Below are 24,770 nucleotides of genomic sequence, written 5' to 3'. Positions count from 1 at the left end.
CTTGGAGAGAGTGTTTGTGCATTCAGATACAAAGCAATTGAACTAATTCTTATTTCATCAGGAAAAATAATTCACAAAAAACTGCATTTGATTGTTGCAGAGCTTCTCCAGCCCGTTGTACATTCATGAAGTGGAGACCAACGACGACCTTTCTGTTAGTTTGTGCATCTTATAATTAACCATTAGCTGGTAGATTATTTCCTTCATTAACTGATAAATAGTTCCATCTATGAAGAAAAAGAAAAGCAGCAAGTCAAGGCATGTGAGGCTCTTGACTGATGAATATATAATCATGAATTAAGTGACATGTTGCTGCCTTCAAATGGAACTGTGAGCTTGTGGTTACGACACGGGAAGTCGTGAATATAAACTGCTGATGTCAAGCTACCAGTGAGGCTAACAGTTAGCACAGTGTCAAGACAGAATGAAAGGATGAGGCTGTTGTGAATATCAACATTTCCCTCAGACATATTTTAACAATTAAAACTCTGAGCTACTACATCACAGTATATTAACTTACCATCCACCACCACCGTTTTCTAAAAAGGTCACAGCTTGTGATCTTGGAGTTTAAAGAAAATGTCTGAGGTTGACACTTCCATAAGAGGGCGCTGTTTAAATTAACGACAGCCTTTAAAAAGCAAATAAAAACCCTAATTTTCTTGGGTTATCTTGCTTTTTCATAGTGTTTAAACTCTAACCAAAAGTTACCTGAAATAAAAGATATATATAAAATATATTTGTTTTGAATTTAAATATTAATTATTTGTAGTGAAAATCTAATCTAAGGTGTTTTGCAGTGTATCTGAACACAGACATATAAAACTCACACTGACCTCTGTGGTACTTCAAAATAAACCGAGCACTCTTCAATGCATTATTGTAAACAAAGAACTCATATGATAATATGACCCGTCCCCCAGAGTCCCCAGAGACACAAAGAACAACCACGTCCACCTCCGTTTCCCCAGCTCTGTCTGCTGTTCATCTGGATGTATAAGGCTGCTCCAGTCTTTGTGAGTTCCTGGCTCCGCTCTTCCTGCTCAGGTGGTCAGAGGTAGAAGCCAGTGGCTGGTGGGTCGGGGAGGCTGGATAGAGTCTCAGGGACAGGCATCTGGACAGCAGGGGGCGCTGGTCCAGTCCCGTTGGGCAGAGCACAGCCTGCTGGGTAAGGAGTGTTCAGGATGCAGCCGTTCTCCATCTGCAAATCAAGATGTCGTCAGTAAGGCCTCTATGTTCAAGGTTTAAAGAAGAATATGAGCTCAGATGGTGAAGCGAATCAAGTTAAATATTAAATAAAATACTTGTAAAGATGTTTGAAATTTAATATGCACAAACTGACAACACCCCCTCAGTGACCTAATAACTGGAAGCTGGGTCTAAACAAGCTGAGAATCAGATGTAAAACAAAAGACAGAAGAGTTTTTAATTTAAATATTTACCTGATAAATCAAAGCCTCAGCTCTGTTATCAGAGGACGTGTTTCATGGGAGAATGTGTCATGATAAACTCTCCAAATTTTCATTGACGTCTGTCTGTTGATATTTCAGATATCATGGGTAAAATGTAAAACCAGTGTGTGACCAAAATCATTAGGATTCATCTTCAGGGTGCGTCCATAACAACACTAGATAAGACTTTCTTGATTTTTAGGTATTTTAGCAGAAAGAAAGATTTGAGCCACATATAAACAAATCATTCGGGGAATCATGACTGCAACCAAACGTCCGATTTGAAGGTTAAATCAAAGTGTCTTCATCTGACTCAGTGACAGATACGCTGCAGCCGTGAACCTCCACGCTGAGCCTCACCTTGCTATGGCTGGGCTCATGAGGGATGTCAGTGGTCACCATGCAGTACTCACCCCGAGGATCTGCTCCAGGGAGGTGTTGGGGGGAGGGCACTGTGACAGGCTGGAGATGACCTGGGCTAAGGGGACAGGGATCTGCTCCGGCTGCCGTTTGAGGTTCATCCCCTGGAAGGATGAAACTGTAGCTTCGTCCGCCTGCTGCTGCCCGCTCCTCGCAAACAAAGCGCTTCCACTGATATAACCCGCGTGGTCGACATCGGACATGCTGTAATCCATGCAGGACACCAGTGAGCTGTCTGTCGGGGGTTTTTGGCTGTTGCCGTCCAGGCTCTCACTGAACCCATAGTCCTGCCACTTTCCTGCTGAATGCTCTGTGCCGGAGATGCCACGCAGTCTGTTGAGGTTGGCAGCCTTCTGCTTGGCGTGGCACTGCTGTGACAGCTGCTTCTGTATCCTGGGTTGCTGCTGCAGGTAGTGTTGATGTTCTGAGGCCTTGTCACTGAAAACAGTCTGCTGTGTGTTAAAGTGCTCCAGTTGTAACCCTGCAGTTGATAGAATTTCTTGGGAGGTCCATTGTCCGTTGGGGATTGATTGATTTTGCCCCAGCAGATCTCCGTTTACCACCGTGTTAGCCAAGTGGTCGCCGTGCTGGCCCCAGTCATGCGTCCCTTTTCCTGACCGCATGCTGAGATGCTGCTGCATCTGCTGTGACAGCTGGAGGATGGGAGCCTGTCCCAGCAGAGGAGGCTTACAGTGAGGAAACGGCATTTGCACATCAGAGGTGGGATTATTGTCAGGCAACGAGAGTGTGGTGGAGGTCACTGAGGCAGAGCTGAGAGGCACCAGCCCTCCAGGCTCTGTGGACGCTGTCTTTCCTTCTATGGAGTCGTAGATGTATGAGAGGATTTCGTCGTTTGTCAGCAGGTCGTCTAGTGTGGGAACGCGTTCAGGGTCCATCTCCACTCTGATCATCCGCTCATCGAGCAGCAGCAGCTCCAAGTCCTCAGCACTCAGCCCCAGCCCCTCTAGAGCTCCAAACAGCTCGCCGTTTGAGCAACCCCCATCCTCTGCATCGACAACGCCCTGGCCTTCCAAAGAGAGGGAGTCCAGGGTGGCCAGCAGCGGGTCGAAGCTGATGCCCGACTCTGTGATGCTCGGAGCCACCACCCCGTTCGTCGGCTCGTCCCAGCTTCTGCGCAAACGGGAGGACTCCGAGTCAGAGAAGCCCATCTGCTCTCCAAAGAAGCTGCTGTGGAACGTCATCTTGGGTTCCAGGGCCGGCTGGCAAACGTACACGGACTCGTCCTGACTCATGAGCGCCCCGAGCAGGGAGCCTGGGTCCAGACCGTCCCTCACGAGCCTTTCAGTCCGGCTCTTCTTTGACTTACTGCCGTTTTTTTCTTGGCCTCCGTCTCTGTAGCCTGCGATGGGATGATTGGACTGATAGAGCAGCGCCTCGCCCGTAGCATAGGTGAAAGGTAGATGCATGGAGCGCTTTCGCAGGTGTTCTCCTCCCTCTTCATCCCTGTAGAAAACAGAAGCATGATCATCACCTGGACACCACAACAAAGAAGCATTAATCAGAAAATGTTTGAAGCTTTGAATTTAACTTTAAGCGTGTAGTGCATATTCTAACAGGCTTGGTACGTTATCCATTCAGGAACTTACAGAAGAGGCCTCTGGGTGGCGATGATGTAGTCTGGTTTGCCGTTCTTGTAGACCAGCCGAGCGTTGGCCTGGACCCACTTCCATCGGTTCTCCTTGGTGAGGAGCCTGAACACAGTCAGACCGCTCTCTCCAGTCTTCATCACTGCAAACATGGAGCAGTCACACTGAGCCAACAGAACCATAAACCTACAGGAAGCACTTCCTTTCCGCAGTGAGTCTAAAGTTGCAGAGCATTTTACACTTTTGCACAAGTGTGGCTCCAAATGACATCACTCAGGAACAAATCTTGATCCTGGATGAAGATGCACGGTAAAAACTTTGGACTGAGGTTGATGTCTGGCGATGGCGTCACCAGAAACATCAACAAACATTCATCAGAACCATGAGTACGGACAGAAACATTCACCCAAATCTGGGCAGCTGTTGATAAAAATGGGGATGACCAGACTGTCTGCAGTGAGATTTGCTTTCACTATTTTAAATTTCAATTTACAAAGGAAGAAAAGTTCTTCTTCTGTAGAATTTCACAAAGTAGTTGTTCTTCAACGTTATATATTAAGATAGCCAGTCTCACTTCACATCCACATCTTGATTGGGTTCACAGTCATGCGTTCACTAAAGTCTACTGTCAGGACTTGAGTGAAAATAGAAAATTCAAAATACAAGAAGTTTATTGGAAGTCTCTCTGTTGGGAACTGATTCTGCTCCAGCAAAGAGCCGATTTATGTGTTGATGGACAGAAGAGTAACACTAGTCATAGACGTCATCTGAGAGACGCAGAGATGAATTATTTTACAACAAAATGTCTCTGATTGGTTGGAGGACTATGCAATTGTTGGCTCAGGTATTTCTCTTTCTGTATCATTGAAACACTGTAATTAAATACAGATGTAGAGTTAACAAACTCATATTCTGAGCCTGACTACACCAGGCTAATATTTAGTCTCTCAGCAGATTTGTTCAGTGAAAAGTTGTTGTGTCTGTGTTTGTGCTAAATTCCTGAATAGTGCTGTTTTTGTTTCTGGTTGGTTTCTGGCTTTCACGTCTCAGTTAAACTGCCCTGACCCTCGTTCTGCTGACAGCAGCATGGCTGACCTCTCAAGTGTTTGTGTTTTGCTGCTGCTGCTGCATGGATCATCTCTGATGCTTTGCTCATGCACTGGATTTGTGGGTCCTATCCTCTCCTCTGGCAGCTCTGCAGCTTTGCTCAATCTGCTCCCTAATCCACGGGATTACTTGTAAAATCTGTCTGAACTCTGTGACCAGGTTGGAGCAGATCTCCTCAACATTTTTGACAGGAATAAATCTGAAACAGCAACATGTTTCTGTCAGTGTCCTGGCAGATAAAACCGATGGACTTAAATTAAATTGAGTAAAAGCATTTTTTACTTTTCACTCAAGTCTTAAAACACAATGGAATGAAACTGTTGGTAGACACATGTGTCATCAGGGATTAAAGATGCCAACAGTTGCTGTGTTTCCACGGACACTAATATTCCTCTACTAATCAGAATGAACATGTGATCTCCTAATAACCATGGAAACTCTTGATCAGCTGGTTTCTCTCTGCTTATTGGAATAAATCCATTCTCTCCGCACTTGTTTGTTCCATGTGGGGTAAATATCAGGTGAGGAGTTTCCAGAAGGGACACATGTTTCGAAAAGAGGTTGCTCTTCAACAATTAAATCCTCTATCAACTGCTAAACCAACAATCGAGTGTCCCCAAGCTGGAATCCATGTGGACAGCAATGCTGGAGATCTGGAGACATTTTGGACTTCTAAGACGCTCAAGAGCAGCAGAACCACTGTGTCAATAAAGTTCTAAAGTGATTGGTGTTTTGCTAGAAACACGTCTGATGAGAGCATTTTATTTAGTGTCTATGGAGACATTAAAGTTAGATAAGAGTCCCACAAACAGTGGTTTGAGTCCCGCGGGCGACATTTGGTGCACGTTTACTGTCAGCTGTCTGAAAACCACAACCATGAATGTAATGATGGTTTCTGGAGTGTCTGCAGAAATCAAAAGGTCATGACAGAGAACATTCTAACTCTTCCAAACTCTTCTACGAAACAGAACCGGGAGATGCAAATTGACAGATAGATGCAGCGAAGGTCCGGGTCAGAGCCAAATTAAAGACGCTGCAGTTCAAAGCTTCACGTCTACACCATGAGGTTCCTTGATAGTACTTACTCCTGACATGGTTCTCTGCACAGTACAGCATATCTGCTGCATGGATGAACTGATATCCAGATCCTCGTACCCTCAGCTCAGCCTCCGTGTACCCGAGCACGATCTTCCCCCTGCACAGAAAACATTCAATTTATTTTTAAAGCACTGTTCACGCTTCACGGCACATGTGACACAACTGGTGGAGTGATAAAGTCAAAAATACAACAAACACACGCGGGAGCGCTGCTTTCGTCAACCGCTTCTACAAATGAATTCACAAATACGACCTTAGAGGTGAGGCCGCTACTGAAAAGAGGGATTACTTTGCGTCGCAGGCCAGCGGTGTGAAGTCCAGCTTGTGTTTGGTTCTGAAGATCATGTTCTTGGTCCTGATCTCCAGGATGGACGGAGGCTGCAGAGGGGTAGCGATGGCGAAGAGGGCGAGCTGTGGGGGGGCCTTCCCTCCGTTCTCCTGCCGCTGGTTCTGTCCGTGCAGAAACTTGAGTCGGCCCTGGATGTTCAGAGCCTGTGCAGCAAGAGACACACGCTTAGATGACCATCCTCACATGGAAATACCTCAGAGATTCATAATGATCCTCTCACAAGATTCAGCTAACAGTTATTACTTTATCCACATGATGATCCATTTGCTCCTACACATTGTGCCAGAGGATCTCTCAGCCTCTTTCAACCTGGAGATATTTTTAACCTTTAAAGGTATATTCTTCTATGATTGTTATAATCTGGACGTGCCAACAATGCTTTATTTTCAGTGCAGAATTTAGAAGAACGGAATCAGGAAGTAGTGAGACAGTATTCTCACATCACCAGTCCTCTGTAACCTACCAGAAAGCCAGAGGAGTTGTCCAGGAGGCAGCGGAAGCGACACACAAAGCTTCTCTCCAGGAAAGACGAGTTTTCTGGCGGAAGCTGTTCAGGTTTGTAGGTGACCAAAGATGAGCTACTGTCAGGTTCCATCTCTGTGGCAAAAGAAAAAAGTGAGTGAATTTTCACCCAGTGGATCTCTTTGTCAGGAAAAGGATGAACTCTTCATTAAAATATAACCCAACTCAATATCTGGTGTGGAACATCTCCTGGTCTCCATCTACAGATGTAATATCATCACTGTTACTGACTTATTCAAAGATGATATCTTCTCTCTGATTTACTCATCAGATTGAAGCAGTTTTCACATCATTGTATTTAAAATTTCGAGTGCTTTTACATCGTCAGGTTGGTCCAGAGGATCTTTGCTGATTTGCAGAATCAGTTCCCAACAGAGAGACTCCAGACCAACTTTCGTCTGCAAACGTTTGTGTGCAGGGTTGACGTCAACGCTACCTAAATATATCATATTGCATAAGAACTTCTTCCGTGCTTCACCACATTAAGCCTCACTCAAAGATTTGATTGGCTCATCAGATATTTGCTGGAACAGAATCCGTTCCCAGTGGAGAACTGACTTAATCAGCAAAATCAGCAGTAGCAATGTTTACGTTCATGTCCATTTTAGATCCTACTGAAAATAACCAAAAAGGCTCAAAGCTGATCGTCAGAAGCTCATTCATCTTATTCATTGTCTGTAGCCGCTTGTCCTGTGAAGGGTCATGGAGCTGGAGCCTATCCCAGCTGTCATTGGTCTAGAGGGGGGCTCCACCCTGGACAGGTCTCCAGTCTATCCCAGCTGTCATTGGTCTAGAGGGGGGGTCCACCCTGGACAGGTCTCCAGTCTATCCCAGGGCTAACACAGAGAGACACTCACACCTACGGCCAATTTAGAATCACCAGTGAACCTAACCAGCATGTCTTTGGATGGTGGGAGGAAGCTGGAGAACCTGGAGAGAACCCTCGCAGAGACAGGGAGAACATGCAAACTCCACACAGAAAGGAACCATTGGCCTGGATTAGAACCCAGAACCTTCTGGCTGGGAGGCATCACACAGACTCAAAACGAGACAGCAGCGTCAGAATCAGTGAGTTCAGTCCTGGTCTGGTTTAGGTGGGTGCTACATGTCCAGAGAATGCCAGGTCCAAAAGCTTCTGTCGCAAGATGGTTTAAATATTATTCACTTCTCCTGTCAGTGGTCATAATGTTGTGGCTGATTGATGTAAGTATGCCAGTAAAAGACAAAAGAGTCCAGAAAACAACATCTTCCCTGATTTCTCTGAATAGATCTGAACTTTGTAGAAGAGTTGTGTCATTAGGTAAAAGTTCTCAAACATGTCAACATGAGAAACTGAACGTTTGATGGTAGAAGTTGTGGTTATTGTTTAGACGTAAATGAATACAAAGCATTAATGGATACATCAGAAAATAATTAAAAACACACACGGAGATGACGTTGATCATTTCACAAGTTTAAAAAACAAAGTGCTTCTTTCATGGTTTTAAGAAATGTCCCTTTACGCTGAACTTTCATGACGTCTGCTTCCCAAACTGCACTTATGTAATGATGTTAGGAGAGGATTTTTTTTTTTGTTAAAAGTCTTTCTCAGAGCAGACCTGGGTTAGTTGGGTTACCACACACACACACATACACACACACCCACACACACACACACATAAGCATCTTAAAACCCAAATACAGATCTGGGACCACTTCACCTCATAAGCCACAGTGAAGATTACAGGGTCATGTGATCTGACCTGAGGCTGGTCTTACAGCTTAATGCCTAAACTGTGTGTACTTAACCGTCTGATATTCATGTCCCAATGTGTGCACTCAGGCTGCACGCTGCAGATTTACTAAAACACACAAACTTCAGCCAGACGTCTGCTCCAACAGACCCTTAACTTTGGCAGAACTTTGTTTCCTGTTCATGCAGTGAACCCTCACAGTTTGTAATTGCGTTGTAAAATATGTCAGACATCCGATTGGTTGTAGGAAGTTTTGCAAAAAGAAGAGTCGGTGCACATTCAGTGGTGTTTTTATCAACTAAATGTGAAACTCAAGCACTAGAGAAGACATTGTCAGTCCCACCGGGATGTCCCAGCTTTGATAAAGTCCTGCAGCAGCAGCAGAGAGTGATCACCTTGTGGGGAGTCCTGGCTGATGGCAGACGCTGCAGCAGGAGGAGGAGGAGGATTCAGAGCCCAGTGCAGGTTTCTCCTGAGCTCCTGCTGGTCCTCCGTATGGACCAGTTCATACACACTCTGGTGCATCACATCAGTCTGAGGAAAATTACCAGAGGAGACAAGATTGAACACCTGGATTAGATTTACGTTGTACTGTGAAATGGTGTGCAAAGCATATTTTAAAGTGACATTATGCAACTATTCGTAAATCAGCTTCAACATCATTTGATTCGCTGGAATCAAATAAACGGACTCCCTTTCATTCACATTCTGAGTGATCGATGACGATGGATCATGAAAGTGTGTCGTGACGCTCTCTCACACGTCACCGACCAGAGAGCTAGCGTGAGCATCGCTAGAGTTGATGAGAGTTTTGCATAACAGGCTGCAAGAGAGAGCTGAAAGTCTGTATATCTATACGGGTACAAAGGTGTATCTGCTAGTGAAAGACACCAAACATACCCATCCCTGCATAAAAGGTCTCTCAGACCTTGAAAGACACTTGTATTGCATATGTAATGCAACAGGTTTCAAATAAACGCCGCCCTCTCGTTGTTTCCACAATCTCGTAAATAATAGTCCATCAGTTGTTGCTGTTGTATAATCTAATTTTGTCGTATAAACTCTTTTATTTTAACAAGTCTTTTTCATTTCATATAATCTGGATACTGCTGACGTTAGCATGGAGACTCTGAGTCCTTGTTTCACCAGGTACCAGAGCTGCTATCCTCCACTACGCTCCGGCTGCGTGAGGAAATCTCCAAAAATCTAAAAATGTAACGCGACCGTTGTCTCTCCGTCTAGAGGCCAGGCTCGCTGAGAGAGAGAGAGACGGTGTCTGCAGGACGTGTTGCTCACAGCTGGTTCTCTACAAAAGGTCGGCCTATAAATAGGTGAGGTGTTGCTGGAGTTGTTTGAGGCTCTGAGTCTGCACCACGCAGAGAGGAGGCCAGCATCAGCAAGACTCCTGAGCTGCTCCTGTCTGGGATCACACGCAAGCTGTCAGTCTGGCTCCGTGCAAACATCTTCTGTTAAACTTGTGTTTCCAGTTGGACATGTGTTATAAATGTAATATCTGTAGGATGCCAGTTGTTTTTTCATATTTAAAATGTAAAATTAATGTCTTATTATATGTCGTCACTCTCCAAAGTCGATGTGTTGTATTTCACATGTGTGTGTAACAGATTTAATTTTGTAAATCTGACATAAAACTGCACTGAGGCCTGAGATGAGGCACTCACTGCAATGGTCTGTTTATTTTTATTATACTTTACTGTATATAGCTATACAATATATATACAATATATATATATATATATATATATTCAAAGTGATGCTGAAAGACTAGTCCATGCATCTGTTATCTCCAGGCTGGGTAATTATCAGGTCGTCTAACAAGTCTGATTCTAAATGCTGCAGCGAGAGCGTTGATGGGAATTAACCAGAGAGATCATATTCCTCCAGTTTTAGCTTCTCTTCGTCTGCTCTATTGTAAAATAGAAAGAATAGAATTCAATATTGCTTGTGGTTCCTAAAGTTAATGAAGTAGAAGTTTGGGTTCTGGAGGCAGACACTCTCTCTACTTTTAAGACTTTCCTTTTAGATCAAGCTTATAGTTAGAGCTGGACTGAACCATCCCTTAGTTATGCTGCTATAGGCCTAGGCTGCTGGGGGACGATACACCGAGGACATGTCCTCTACTCTCTTCTCTCTCACTGTCCATACATACATCATTGCCTTCTACTCTATATCTATGTTATTAGTATTGCTATCAACGCTACATAAATACAACTGAATTAAAGTGAATTATATCTAAGCTAACATTTCCAAAATAAAAAAAAATCCTAAAAAATAAAATATATCTTATAATTGTATTGTTTAAAATTTAAAATAAAAATATATTATTATTTATATTTATTATTATGTTCTTTTCCAAAAAAAAAAAAAAAATATTACAAATAAAATAGTTAGTTTATGCAGTGCTGATATGAGATGTTATAAATATTACAGGTAATTATAACAAAACCAGGCCTCATGTAAAGTCGCAGATGTTTTTGGTGGAGACCTCTGGAGACCAAAGGATGGATACCTGATGGAAGCCCAGGTAGTCCTGGATGGTGTGAGAGGAGTAGAAGATGGTCCCGGTGGCAGTGAGGACCAGGACAAACCCGTTGAGAGCCTGCAGGACAACAGAGGAGGACGCACAGAGTTAGCACCAATGGGTCAAGACTTTTATCAGTCACCTTTAGATGTGAGATGCTCTTGAACAAAACGACCATCTGAGACAAGAGCTAATATTAGCAACGGTTCCTGTTGTTCCAATTCTAATGCCTTTTCTAATCCTCTTATTTCGACACCTGTTTTTATCAGGTTTAGATGTTACATGTTTCCAGCTGTGTGCAGAGTGAGCTGCAGAGACATAAACAAGAATCAAACTAAATGAACATTCTCCTCATTTGTCTGAAAAATGCCAAAGAACATGGCTTGGAAAATAAATAAATAAAAACAATGCGTCTAACGTGAGGTTCTACTGAATAAACTCAGGATGCGTTCATCATTGACTGAAATTAAAGTCAGTATCAAACAGGTCCAGCTCTCACATGGGAAGACTGGAATGGAGATAAATGAAGCTAATGGTGCTCCAACACACTGAACTGGACATGAATGGAAGTAAATGGCCGAAATAAAGACGTGGGAGGACGTTAACTGAACCGTCGCTCTCTCATTGGTTCTCATTGTTTCCTCCTCATGCTCATGAAGACAAGAAGAATCCTCAATAAAAACTAAAAACTGTCATCATCCAAGAGGCAATAAATATCCAGGCAAACACTTTTTCTTTTCGATCATCAGCTGTTATCTTCCTCCTCAGCAAACACCCAACCAGACAAAAGCCAGAGTCTGGTCCTCAAAATAAATCTGATGTATGATAGAAGGGGACTGAGCTTCTTATCTCCACTGTGGGATAAATTAAAGGATCATCTGATCTCATTTGATTTAAAGATGAGTTGATCAAATTTGGGATCAAAATAGAAAAGACGTCATGAGAGCTTTTATGTTTCCCGGCGTCATCAGTTTTATCAGGAAAAATAACTCATCTGTAACAAAGAGAAGAAGCAACACTCCTCATCAGCCGTCCTTCAGGAGGAGGTGGAGGAAGAGGAGGAGGAGGGCTTACCACTGAGTCCGTTCCTCCAAATGAGCTTTTATTGCTCATGACTAACAGGCTGGGTTAACGTAGTGTTCTGATAAAAGTGCTCCCTCCCTGTTATGATAAAGGCTGCCGGCCTGTTTCCTCTCCTGGAATGTCAGCGTGCTGCACATTGGGAGGAACTGGACTGGAAAATCAATGACTGCAGCAGATCCCTAAAAGATCTGGCAGCTCGGCTTCAACTCAGTGACACGCTCCGTTCAGAGAGGACGCCATGAACCGCTCAGTGTTTGCTCTGCTGTCACTGAAACAGGTCGTGATGATTCCATGTCCAATAAAAAAACAACAACTGGGAAGAGAAATGTCATCCACACTCTGCTCCTGAGAGCCCAACAAAAAGACTGCAGGGAGTTTATACGACTCAAGCCTCATTCATGGAGCTCTGAGCAGGTTGGTCTAGTCCAGACTGAGACAAACCGAGATCCGGGTGTGAACACTGATCTGGTCTCTAGAGTCCAGGTTAAACAGGTCCAGGTGTGAACACTGATCTGGTGTCAGTCCACATGTGGAGGTGGTCTGGGACACATGTGACCTCCTTCCTTTGGTAGTGTGAACACACAGTGAGTCCTGGGTCACATTAAAGACCACCTACTCAACAGGGCTGATCTGAGGAAGAGGAGTTTAACTCATTCATTCAACCACTAGTAGAAATGATCACATGAATCAGTGATGTCTGTTCATTAGTAACGAGAGCCTTTTAAAAGATTCTGGCCTTGAAGCTGAGAACCAAACTAAACTAGAAACTAATCCTTCCTTCCCTCCCATCTTCCCCTCCGGCCTTCCCTTCCTGCTCTTCTTTTCTTTCCTTCTTTCTTTCTTCTCCTAAATTCGTCATAAATAAATCAGAACTTAACATGTGAGAGTCTTTCCATCTTGTCTCCAACATCTGGATCATGTCTCCAAGTCAACAAGCAGCTGTTGATGGTTCTGATCCAGCGGTAGGTAGAGATCCATTAGAGACAGCAGCTGCTACAATATTCTACTGACCACATGATGGCGCTGCTGATTTACAGACACACAAACTGAGATCAGATCTCAGGTGCTGGCTGGGGACACTTGTGGAGACACATTTATATTAAGACCAGGTGGAGACACAGGGACTTAAAAGATGGACAGGTGCTAGATGTTGATGTGGGAACTAAACATGGCTTCAAACTGGAGCTTTTATTTGAAACTGAAAAACAGAGCTCAGCCTCAGCACACAGAAGTACTTCAATGAATGAAAACCACCTCTCATATCTGTGTGATGGAGCTGCAGCTGGTTAGCTTAGCTTAGCATTCAGAACAGCTTGCCTGCGTCTGTCCAAAGGTCTGACAGGAGTGACTCCCTGGGGCGCTGTGGTCCACATGAGGCCCAGCCGAACCCACATAGCCACGCTTTAACTTTACTTTTGATTCCGATTAAACAAACTCACTGAGCCCTTCTACCTTTCTGTGTAATTGTCCAATCAGCCGGTCATGTGGCAGCTGTGCCGCGTTCAGGTCAGGAGCTTCGGTTACTGTTCACACTAGACATCAGACAGAGATGTTCATTATGATCTTTGAGTGTGTGGCAGGGTTGTTGGTTTTTGTGCTAAATTACACCACAATAGTCTCTAAAGAGACAAAAGCCCTCCAGGTAGAGAACGCCTTGTTGCTAAGAGGTCAGAGGTCAGACTGGTTGGTGCTGACCGACCGTCACGATACTGGTCTTCTACTTGTTGCTTTCAGCCTCGGGCTTTTATTCTGACATGTTCATTCTTCCTGCCTGTTTATTTATTTGTTTGCCCTCAGTGGTTTCACCTGTGTCTCGTTACCCCATCAGTCACATTTATAGCCATCATTGCAGCGTCTTTTGCTATCATTCTTGTAAACCAGACACAGATCTCCTCCTTACAACTGCTCTGAGTCCAAGAAGACAACCTGCTGCTGCTCAGATGAAGGTCTTATTGGACAATTCAGGCTCCTACACATCAGTCAATGAATCAGTTACAGTCTAAACGAAACGTCACCTTCCTGAAATGTCTGCATCTAGCAGGATGATGCTCCACGTCACAAAGTCAAACTGGTTGCATGAACACGACATCAGTCAGCTGATCTGAATGTCAAACATCTTCAGGAGACTGAGAGCATGAACGAAATGAAACAGAACCTCAGAGGAACTCAGGAGAATTTTCAGAAATCACCGTATTCCAGTTTATTTCAAACCAGGAAACACACTTAGGCAAAGACTGGTCCACCCAAAAGACAAAACACCCAGGCAAAAACAGAGTAATGTGGTGTACGCTGTTCAGTGCAGTGAGGAGTGTACAGATTTATACATTGGGGAAACCAAACAACCCATCCATAAACGCATGTACCAGCACAGGAGAGCCAGGTCATCAGGGAACGATTCAGCGGTCCACCTACACCTGAAGGACAAAGGACACTCCTTTGAAGATAACAACGTCCAAATCTTAGCCAGAGAAGACCGATGGTTTGAAAGAGGAGTAAAGGAAGCCATCTATGTCAGACTGGAAAAACCTTCACTAAACAGAGGAGGTGGACTGAGATTTAATCTGCCATCTATTTACAATACAGTTTTAACTTCTGTCCCCAAGAAGTTTCAGTCTCATTCACACCTTGACACTGGAGCCTCTGACGGACAAGAGTCGTTAGAGAACCATTCATAGGAAAGAGGACAGGGACAACACAGTCCCCCCTCAACTACAGGCAAGTACCCAGTCGTTAAGGGAAATTAGCTGCACCAGTTTCTGGTTATTAGCATAACAAGCAAGTTTTTTCAGGAGGAGTTCCTATTTAAACCTCAGATTTCCCACCAGTCCACCAGAACTGAAGAAGCTACTCGGATGAGTGGTGAAACGTCTTCTGAACAAACTCTACAAGTCCAGTTGCCTTTTTTTAAACCTTTTTTGGATAAACCTCAGAGGAAGGTTTTAACATCTCGTCAACAGATTAGACTGAGACCTATTTGTTTAGTTTGTATTTTTTTTTTAAAAACTTATGGGCAAAACACAAGTATAGTAATAAAAAAAAAAAAATCCAACTTAATGTGAGCAAATCTTCTGATCTGGTCACGTTTCACTTCAACCAGTGTTGTGCATGAACGTGTTCAATGAGCGTTCATATTTTTGTGAACTCTGAACTGAACGCGTCATTTTTCCAACTGTGCAGCTGATTCACACAAACATCTGAGTTACCTCCTAATATATTGTCAATGGTTATTCAATAAAGCAGCACAGATCCTGGTGGAAAGAGTATGACGGGCTGGGGATGGATGGACAGGTCAGTCAGAGGTTCTACTGAACAGGAAAATCTCCAAGCTGCTCATTTAAAAAAAGAAAGAAAATGAACGTGAACTGTTCATTTTAGAGTCTAGGAACTTAGTTCAACATTAAAAAATAAAATAAACCTGAACTAGTTAACTTTAATCTGTGCGATCTGAACTTTGAACTAGTTGGTGTGAAGTTGCACAACACTGACTTCAACAGAGAGCAGACATATTGAGCGGTAATCTGCTCTGAGCCGCTCTGTCTGGCCTAAATAGACTTTAGGAGAAAACAAACATGAAATCACACAAAGTAAATCAGTGCAGCAAAATGAAACAAGCAGCGAAAAGATAAAGGATTCTGACCTGCAGCAGCAGCTCTCCTTCAGGGATCTTCTCTGCAGCTCCTGGTTTGATGCCGTCATCGTTCCCGGCGGCTGGCGTCGCTCCGTTGCGATTGTTGAGGGCGACTGTAGAGAGGGAGGGACACGGAGGATTCAGGCCTGAGATACATGACTGCTTCATGTTCACTACTAAACACGATGCTTATGTTACATGACATCTGAAACAACCCAAAACCTCAACCTTTCATTAGTTTAACCTGCTCACATACAGTTTGTCTACGTCAGGACTTCACAGTATTAGTGAGAAGACAGACAATAAACCACAAAGATCACAACAGAACTTTATTGACAAAGTGGTTCTGCTGCAATCTGAGCGTTGAGTCTGCTGGAAATAGAAGAGAAAATGATGGAGGAGGACAAGGAGGAATGAGAAGAAGGACTAAAGAGATGAAAAAGCATAAGATGTGTTGTCTCTTCCATGTTAGTGTCCAGAGGAAGAAGAGGAAAGAGATGGAGAGGCAGGAGAAGGAGGAGAAAGATAAGAGTAGGAAAAGAAAGAGGAGCAAGAAGAGTAAGATGAAAAACAAAGAGGAAGAAGAAGGAAGAGAAGGAGGAAGAGGAAGAAGGGGGAAAAAGAAGAAGTAGAAGTAGTAGTATGTCCTCCTCCATGTCCTCCTCCATGTTCTCCTCCAGTCCTGAATGTGTAGAGTCTTAGAAGACGACCAAGATGTCTCCACGTCTCCATCGTCTCTGTCCACATTGATTCCATCTTGGTTCATCTTGTTCTTCTACCTCCATGTTTCTGATGTTTAGTCCACGTGGAGCAGACGTGTCCAGAGAGAATGGATTTATTCTTCTACATCAGTCGATGGATCAATAATATAAATGACGGCTGCGTTCCAACAAACAATCTTTGCTCCGTTCATGAACCAAACATCAGGCAGAGAACAGAGCTCTGGAGGTTCTCGTCTTTCCCTTCGTGGCTACGTTCATGTTAGACGAGGCGACGGCTCCTCCAGGCGTCACTATATTTCCTTTCTTTCCTCCAGATCTGGAGTTCAAGGCGTCTGGAGGAGTTAGCATAAATAAACGCAGGGAGCTCTGCTGATGTAGAGAAAGTTTTGTCCATGATGTGTTCAGCAGATCCCAAGACACTCACATGTCTTATGGGGGGTATGGTGTGTCATATTATATATTATATGTTATATGTGATGTGTGATTTTTTGTATGAGACTGTGATGTTAACATCAAATGCTGCTGTCTTTCTTTTATGGAATGAATTGATGTGTGAAGAAGAATATCCTTTATAGGACAATAAAGACTCTATCTATCTATCACATTTATTTACTGTGTCCGATAAAAAGGCTGATGGATCCTTCTCCACAAACGAAAACATTAATGATCACTGATGAAGATTTATCTCCATAAATTGAGACGATGAGCTGATGTCATGAGCACAGCGACCTCTGACCCCTGCAGCAACATCGAGCTGCCACCCGCGATGACCTCTGACCCCGGAGGTGGAGTGAGTGTCTGTGTTCTGGGTCAGATCCTTTGTTTTTTATCGGGGGGGGGGGGGGGGTTTAACTAGACAGCGTTAACGAGGAGGAGGAGGAGGAGGAGGTTCCATGTGAGGAGTGTTGGAGGAGCAGAGACTGGAGAACGCTTCACACCAGACGGACACTCCCTGACCTTGTTCCCAAACAAGGATATAATTCAACATGCAAACATTGCTTCCTGGTCTGTTTTCACAAATAAAACTACTACTTACATGAAATGAATGAATGCGTTAATGAATCTACCAGACTCTAATGACATCTGTTTGTCTGTATTATAATAACACTGTGACTCCTACGACTGTGCAGCTCTGACACTAAACAAAGATTAGATTACAAATAAATCAAACGAAACTATTAAATTGTGAAGCTTTATTTTATTTCGTATGTTTTTGAGCATGTCTAATTAGATTAGTGAAGTGACCTGCAGGAACGTCTCCTAAAGCAGTTCCTCTCCCGTCCACTAGAGGCTCCACCAGTCAGTCAGTCAGTCAGTCTCCATAGACCTCCATGTTACCACCCTGCTACTAAAACAGGTTCTGGTCTCTAGAATCATTTCTCCGTTCACGATGAATATGTCTAGAACGCTTTTTTAAATTAGATCAAGGATTACAGTTCTGCAGAATTAAGGGGGCGTGGCCTCTTTGATGGACAGGTGGGTGTCCTCTCAGGTTGCTAGCTGTCTTTAGCTCCACCTCTTTGACCGCTGCTGAATGGACTGAGACGTCACGCTGAGCTTCAGGAAACATGTGGAGGTCTTCACCTGTCTTTAGATCCAGTCAGTGTGTTGATTCTTTTGAGTTTTCTTTACGTGTGCACGTCCTCTGACTCTGAACATATCTCAGCCCGACAACGCGCCGCCTGCTGCGTGTCGCCACTTTGGTAGTTTTACACATCAGAACGCTCAGGTACGCTCGGCAGCGTCGACGTCATCCAGCCAGAAAAAGTGGGCCAACACGAAGCCTCATGAATGGCCAGAGGAGGACAAAGAGCAGATCTTGTTATCAGGCTTCAGCAGGCACGAGTGTACATAATGAAAAATTTACATTCTCGCTGCCATCACAATCACCCAGAGGCACTTCCACTGGATTGAGTAGAACAGCTTGGCTTTCCCAGATTCAGTCTGCTTAGCTTAGCGTCATGGAGCTCCACGGTTAGTGGACGACAAATAATAGAAGTGAAAACAGCACAGTGAGCTGATGGGGTCTGAACAAGAGACTATTACTCTCTGCTTTTATCCCTTTTTCATTTTCTGCCGACATTAAAATGTTAGATGAAACTCTCAGTGTCGTATTTTGACATTAGACTTAAAACTGTTCATCTCTAAAGTCGGCCACAAACAGGATCTGCATGGAGGGATTTATAATCGCTTTCTGCTGCAGCATGCAGATGAGGAGTTTTCCAGACCGACTGTGGTGCAACAACTAAATGTTTCCAAGTCTTCATTTGTGTATTTACAGCTGACAAGAAAGTCAGAATTTGCATAAATGAAAGACGACACCAGGGAAGTGTTTTCTGCTAAACGTCCATCAAGCTGCACTCAGAACATCAACACCAAGGTCCAGCCCAGACCGTCTGGTACCGTGAGACGTTTACTGACCCACTCTGATGAACCTCAGACATTTACAACCTGCATCAGTCTACACAGACACACGTTAGTGAGCAGGCTGTTGTTGACAGACACTAAAAGCGACAGTTAAACTCTTCATCAACACAATCTGTTGCCCCATGGTCTGATCTGATCATCTTAATAACATCCTGCAGCGTTCACAAGTTTGAGATTAGAGAAGAATATCTGTATAAGCGTGTGGTAGGGTTTTAAAACTGCAGTATCCTGACGAGCTGAAGCTCCAGACGAGGTTTGAGTCTCTGAACACGACTTCTTCCAAATCTACAAAATAATGAACTAAACTGCTCACATGAAACAACAAGTCTCTTTAATGGATTCTTTAAACTACAGCTCCAGTGTTTCTCTGAGATAGAAAAGGACGACTGTACGAGCCTCGGTGCTGGACCGAGAGGTTTCTCCTTTCACGGGGCCTCATGGTCGCCCTCTGCTAACCTATCTGTTCAAGCACTTGATAGATGAAACCTGACAAACGAGCAGTGACCCTGAAAATCACAGAGTTTGTCAGAGCTCAGCCTTTGGAGGAGGGTTTTCTATTTCTTGTTATACCGCATGGTGAAGAGAGTAGACACAGCAGGAACCAACAGGTTTATCATAAGGTTTCCTTTCATTAACAAACTGTATGTCAAAGGTAATTCAACGTCAATTCACATGTCAGCATGATATTTAGGAAGAGTCTCAAAGACAGAGGAAACTTTCAATCTATATCCGCATCAACTGGACAGTCCTCAGTCAGTCAGAGACATTTTGTTGGGAACTAATTCTACTCCACGTCTCTCACATGACTTCACATTACTTCACATTAAGCCCCGCCCCCAAATGATCTGATTGGCCCTGGCAGATCTTTGCTGGAGCAGAATCGGTTCCCAACAGAGAGACTCCAGATCAACTTCCTGTTTTCACGGTGAATCTCATAGCTTTTAGTCTGTTTTAGTAAAATCAAGGTGAACAGCGTTTACTTTCAGTCTGATATAAATGATTTACCATGCTCAATAAATGATGTTAAAATATTAATACATTTTCAGCCAGAAGAAACATTTTGAAGGAAACAAAAACCTCAGCTAAACATTCACTGACAAGATATTTAATTTGTTTTCCTGCTATTTCTGCCTGAAGTCTTCTGGACTGAAGGACGCTGGCACATCGTGGACTGGAAATAAACTTTGCTACTGAACATAATTTCAGCTTCAACTTGCGTTTCTGCAAAACAAACTGTTTAAACATGATTTTTTTTTTTTTTTTTAGAAGCCAAACCAGGCGACTCTGGACTCGGCTTCATCACTGAGCTGCTAGAACAAATCTACCCAACACTGAGCCAACTACTCTGGGCTTCATCCCCAAAATACACTGCAAATATTTATCAAATATTTGACCACTTTCAATTTGTCCCATCATGCTATTTACAACGGGATTAGCGGGGATGTTCTGTGCTGCTTAAATTTCCTGCCCAATCCCTACATGTCATCCTGGCATCCACCCGACGCCGCCACGGTGCCAAGACAGACTTTAAGAGTTTGAAGAAAGATCTGGATGAAATCTCTTCTAACACCAAAGAGACACTTTCTCTCTGGATGTTCAGACGAAGCAGAGCAGACGTGTTACATCATCTTGTCGTCTGCATTTTATAGATTTACTTTGTACAAACAAATAAAAACACGGTTACGTAAACATTATATAAGCCGGGTCTTTGTGTTCATGTCAGTACTGAGAATTGTTTGTTCACAGCGTGGACCCATCGGCTCACGTGGGACAACAATAGCAGGAGTCTGAATCATAAACCGGGACTATATTTGGACGGCATTAGCCCTCTGTATTAAAGCCTGCCGGGGCTGCTGCGTTAATGCTGATGATTAGACAACAAGCTCCGCCCCCACGGCCCCCACAGCCCCCACGGGTCATGTAGAGGAAGGAGGTGGAGGTGCTGACGGGACAGGACCCTCTCTCTTTTCTCTTTAGCAGGAAATGGCCACTTTTGGTTGAAACTGTCCAACGCTGAGAGACCGTCAGCCTGAGGGTCTGAATAAACGTTTTCCATGGAGACTAAATAAAATGATCTGATCAGACACGTGTGTGTTTATTGAGGAGGAGGAGGAGGAGGCAGAAGAGGAAGGAGGAGGAGGAGAAAGATACAAGTAGGAAAAGATAGAGAAGCAAGAAGAGAAAGAAGAAGAAGAAGAAGAAGAAGAAGAAAATAGAGAAGAAAGGGGAGGAGGAGGAGTGGAAAGATAAACAGGAAAAGAAAGAAGGAGGAGAAATAAAAATAGGAAAAGAAGAAGTAATATGTCCTCCTCCTCCTCCATCTCGTCCTCCTCCTCCTCCATGTCCTCCTCCATGTCCTCCTCCTCCATGTCCTCCTCCATGTCCTGAATGTGTAGAGTCTTAGAAGACGACCAAGATGTCTCCACGTCTCCATCGTCTCTGTCCACATTGATTCCATCTTGGTTCATCTTGTTTTTCTACCTCCATGTTTCTGTCCCTCACCTGATGATGATTAGTAAAGGTTACCATGGTTACCACCACCACAGCCTCCACCCCTCATCCATCAGGTCTGGTTCTGGTTCTGGTTCTGATTCTGATTATTAGAGGAACAACTAGAGTCCATGGAGACATACTTTCACACTCTTAATTTTAGTTTGACGTGAATAAATGAAACGCTGCGTGATGGTAAAATGTAACTTCTGCTCAAATTCAGAATCATAAATTATATAATTATATATATTATATTTTATATATAAATCATAAATCACGTTTTATAAAAGGATCCAGTTTCCACATAAATAGAATAATTCCTAATAAAGTCTTGAACCCCACACACCCCTGTGTGACTTCACAGTCAGGTGCTAATCTCTCCATTCTAACGGCTAATCAGGTCAGGACGCTGAAGAAGAATCTGGACGCGGGACGTCCTGTAAGTCGATGTGTGTTTGACACATTTTACAACATGATGTAATCTGCAGAGTACCACGAAAACAGAACGGCTAAAAGGAACCTGTGAACGCACACACACACACACACACACACACACTGCAGTGCATACACAATGTGTGTTTATGTGTTAATTATTCCTGCAGAGTGAATGACAGCGAGTAAATATAGAACGTTTCAACTCCTTCACCCCCGAACGCTGCAGCAAATGAACACGCGATGAACACAGAGCCCCCCACCACCCACCCCTAACACACACACCCACCCACCCACACACACACACACACACACATGGATGCACACAGCACACACACCCTAACATATAGAGTCTGAACATGAACACACAGCCACTAATGCAGAGCGAGGACACGCACCCTGTGCTGCTTTCGTGTCTCCCGAGGTTTCTCCATCACATGGTTGAATATTGTGGGAGGTGAACGAGGGAGAAGGGGGAGGAGGAGGAGGAGGAGTGGTGGGATTTGGGCGGGGTGAGGCGGGGAGGGGTCACCACTGATTACCAGGTTTTCCCTTTGGTGGCCTGCATTCCTGGCAGCACTGTGCGGTGACCAGTGGTGGGGGGATGGTTGAGTCCTGCAGGGGAAGGACGGAGGGACGGAGGGACGGAGGGATGGAGGGATGGAGGGGTGTAGGGGAGGCCCCCCAGGAGGAAGAAGCAACAAATCCTCACCCTCTCTGAGTGGCTGATATACTCTGACGGTTATTTATTCTCCCTCGTTTTCTTTCAGACGTCAAACTGACGTGAATTCAGGCGTCACTCGACCGGACGGCGCTCCGTGTCCTCAGACTGAGTCCTCAGTCAGCTCCAGTACAGCAGGAGCAGATATATTATTTATCTTCCGTTTCCTGATGCAGAGGGAGGCACTCGCCGTGTTTCTGAGCATCTCTCTCCGTCAAGACGTTTTATCCTGATGCTTTTATTATGGCAGAAACTATTTAGTTTATTTGTTTAAGGGTCAAATACAAGAAAGTTGCAGAGGTGGCGGGTGAGCATGCATGGCTAGCTGACTTTAACCAGCTGTTATGCTTTATAAAATATTATAATATCAAATCTGCATTTATCACAAACCATTTTTATTTTTATTCCTGCAGCCTGAGAAGATCCAGTTTCTTTAAAACTCAGGAGAAACCCCAGCATCATTATGTTTATGGAGCAAACGTGGCCTTTAAAGGCTCTGATGCTGAAGATATTATGTTCTCCATATTCAGGCCATGGAGAACATATTAAAAGTCCTGATGATTTTTATTGGGGGGTTTGGAAACACAGACACAGAAATCTGGAAAGTTTCCCGATTGTTTCCTTTGCACACAGTCATCCTGCCTCTTGCATATTAAGGACAGATTATTTAACAGGTGATAATCAGTGATAACGTATCTGAGAGCTGTGGTTAAACAGCAGCAGTCATGTGACAGCAGGTCTGATCCCTGAAACCTTTTAAAAGCTGAGGGATCAGGTCCGACTGACAGGAAGAGGAGAAAGGGAGGAGGCTGGAGGCGTTTGGCTGGAGGCAGCGACTCCTCTAGGAAACCAGGAGAGTCTTTATTGGCTTAGTTACGTCATCCAGGATCTCCTCTGTTATCCTCTTCACTGTAAACACTGATGCAATGTTCTCAGAGGACCAGTCGGCCTCCCGTGTGGACAAGCAGCTGTTGGTCTTTCCCCTCAACCTGCGACAAGGACTCACAAGACGGAGCTGAACTATCGACTGAAGCCACTTGAGGAGGACGATGAAAGGTTAAATGAATAAAGGAGGAGCAACGCAACCTTCACGAAAAGAGTTTCAGGCTCGTTGGTCAGTGGTTGACCTCAGGGTCCAGTCCTATTATAACCAACGATAGCTCATTTCTTCGAGTTCCACTGTGGAAGTTAACCGTCTATGATTCTACTTTGGTCTCATCTGTCCACTAAACATTGTCCCAATAGTCTTCTGTCTTGTCCACATGATGTTTAGAAATGTTCTTCTTGGAGAGCAGTGTCTTTGTCCATCACACCATGGTTGTTGAGTGGATTCATCAACATTAACATCAGCCAATGAGAGAGAGGCCTTTAGCTGCTTAGAAGTTCCCCTGGGTTCCTCTGGGACCTCTCAGACTATTATGGAGTGATCTTTGTTGGTGGACCACTCCTGTGGAGGGGAACAGTCGTCTTCAATCTGTCTGACTGTGGATTATTTGTGGGTTCCAAACTCTTTAGAGATGGTTCTGGAACCTTTTCCAGCCTGATGAGCAACAACAACTCTTTCTCTGAGCTCCTCAGAAAGCTCCTTTGTCCACAAACATGTGTTGTGAAGATCAGACTGAGACAAATCCCTGATTTATTGAAACTAAACCAGGAACTGAACCACACCTGAGTCTCATTACATTGATGGAAACACTTCTGAACACATGGACTGATTGGATCCTAGAGGAGCTCCTCTCTGATATGTAATATTGGCTCATTTTAGTCTAATGTTTCAGTTTCAGGGGTTTCATTGGGTTCTCTTTGTCTGATTTTCAGGACTTCGTGATGTTTTGAGTCTTTCTTTTTGCAGAAATTCTGAAGAACGCAAAAAACAAGGAGGAGTAGACTAGTAGATGATGCTGCGTTCACACTAGAGGTGAACAAGCAACTGAGCAACATGTCAACAGCAAAAACAAAGCTTGTAGAATACATAAAAGGCATAAGAAGCGTTTCCATATCACCTTTCATCCGTTTCAAACCTCCAGTAAAGTGGAGCAGACCCATATGCTGGAGTCACTAGACCACTGCTCTGCTCTGACTGGCTGAGAGGGACGAGCCCTTCTAAGCTCTAGAACAAAGATGGCAGCTGTGTTGGATTCATTCAGACCCCGCCACGACAGAGAGTGTTTGGGTCGGGAGGTGTTAAAGAGACATTCAGGGCGTTTGAATCTTTTACGAAGGCGGGACGTGTAACGGCTCCTCCAAACATCCAAACAGAGCCGAGAGGGCGAGGGGGGGGGGGGTTAGTGGAAGCAGTGGCAGCGTTCCCAGACTGTACACGAGCTGAGTCCCAGACCACCCACCCTCAGACGCTTCTGACGAGCAGAGTTTGTGCTGTTTACATACAACAAATCATGGCCGAGCTGAGAGGAGGCCCACGGCGGCAGCGACGAAGAGCG

The 24,770-nt window shown here is 44.2% G+C and overlaps 1 protein-coding gene across 1 annotated transcript in view; it reads right to left on the bottom strand.

Annotated features, from left to right (window-relative positions):
* Nucleotides 1-1,048: 1,048 nt before the first annotated feature.
* Nucleotides 1,049-24,770, bottom strand: part of LOC311488307 (aryl hydrocarbon receptor-like) — a 28,707-nt gene continuing 4,985 nt past the window's right edge. Inside the window, 10 exon segments of the mRNA XM_084544937.1 lie at nucleotides 1,049-1,201; nucleotides 1,812-1,861; nucleotides 1,864-3,335; nucleotides 3,479-3,620; nucleotides 5,671-5,780; nucleotides 5,973-6,175; nucleotides 6,496-6,629; nucleotides 8,683-8,821; nucleotides 10,815-10,904; nucleotides 15,547-15,650. Coding sequence (XP_084401063.1) covers nucleotides 1,052-1,201; nucleotides 1,812-1,861; nucleotides 1,864-3,335; nucleotides 3,479-3,620; nucleotides 5,671-5,780; nucleotides 5,973-6,175; nucleotides 6,496-6,629; nucleotides 8,683-8,821; nucleotides 10,815-10,904; nucleotides 15,547-15,650 — 2,594 coding nt within the window. The 3' untranslated portion in view covers nucleotides 1,049-1,051.

Source organism: Chelon labrosus, assembly GCF_963514085.1.
Source record: "Chelon labrosus genome assembly, chromosome: 5".
In the NCBI taxonomy this organism is placed as follows: Eukaryota; Metazoa; Chordata; class Actinopteri; order Mugiliformes; family Mugilidae; genus Chelon; species Chelon labrosus.
Note: the sequence above shows the minus strand (reverse complement) of the source record. Positions and strands in the feature narration are given on the sequence as shown.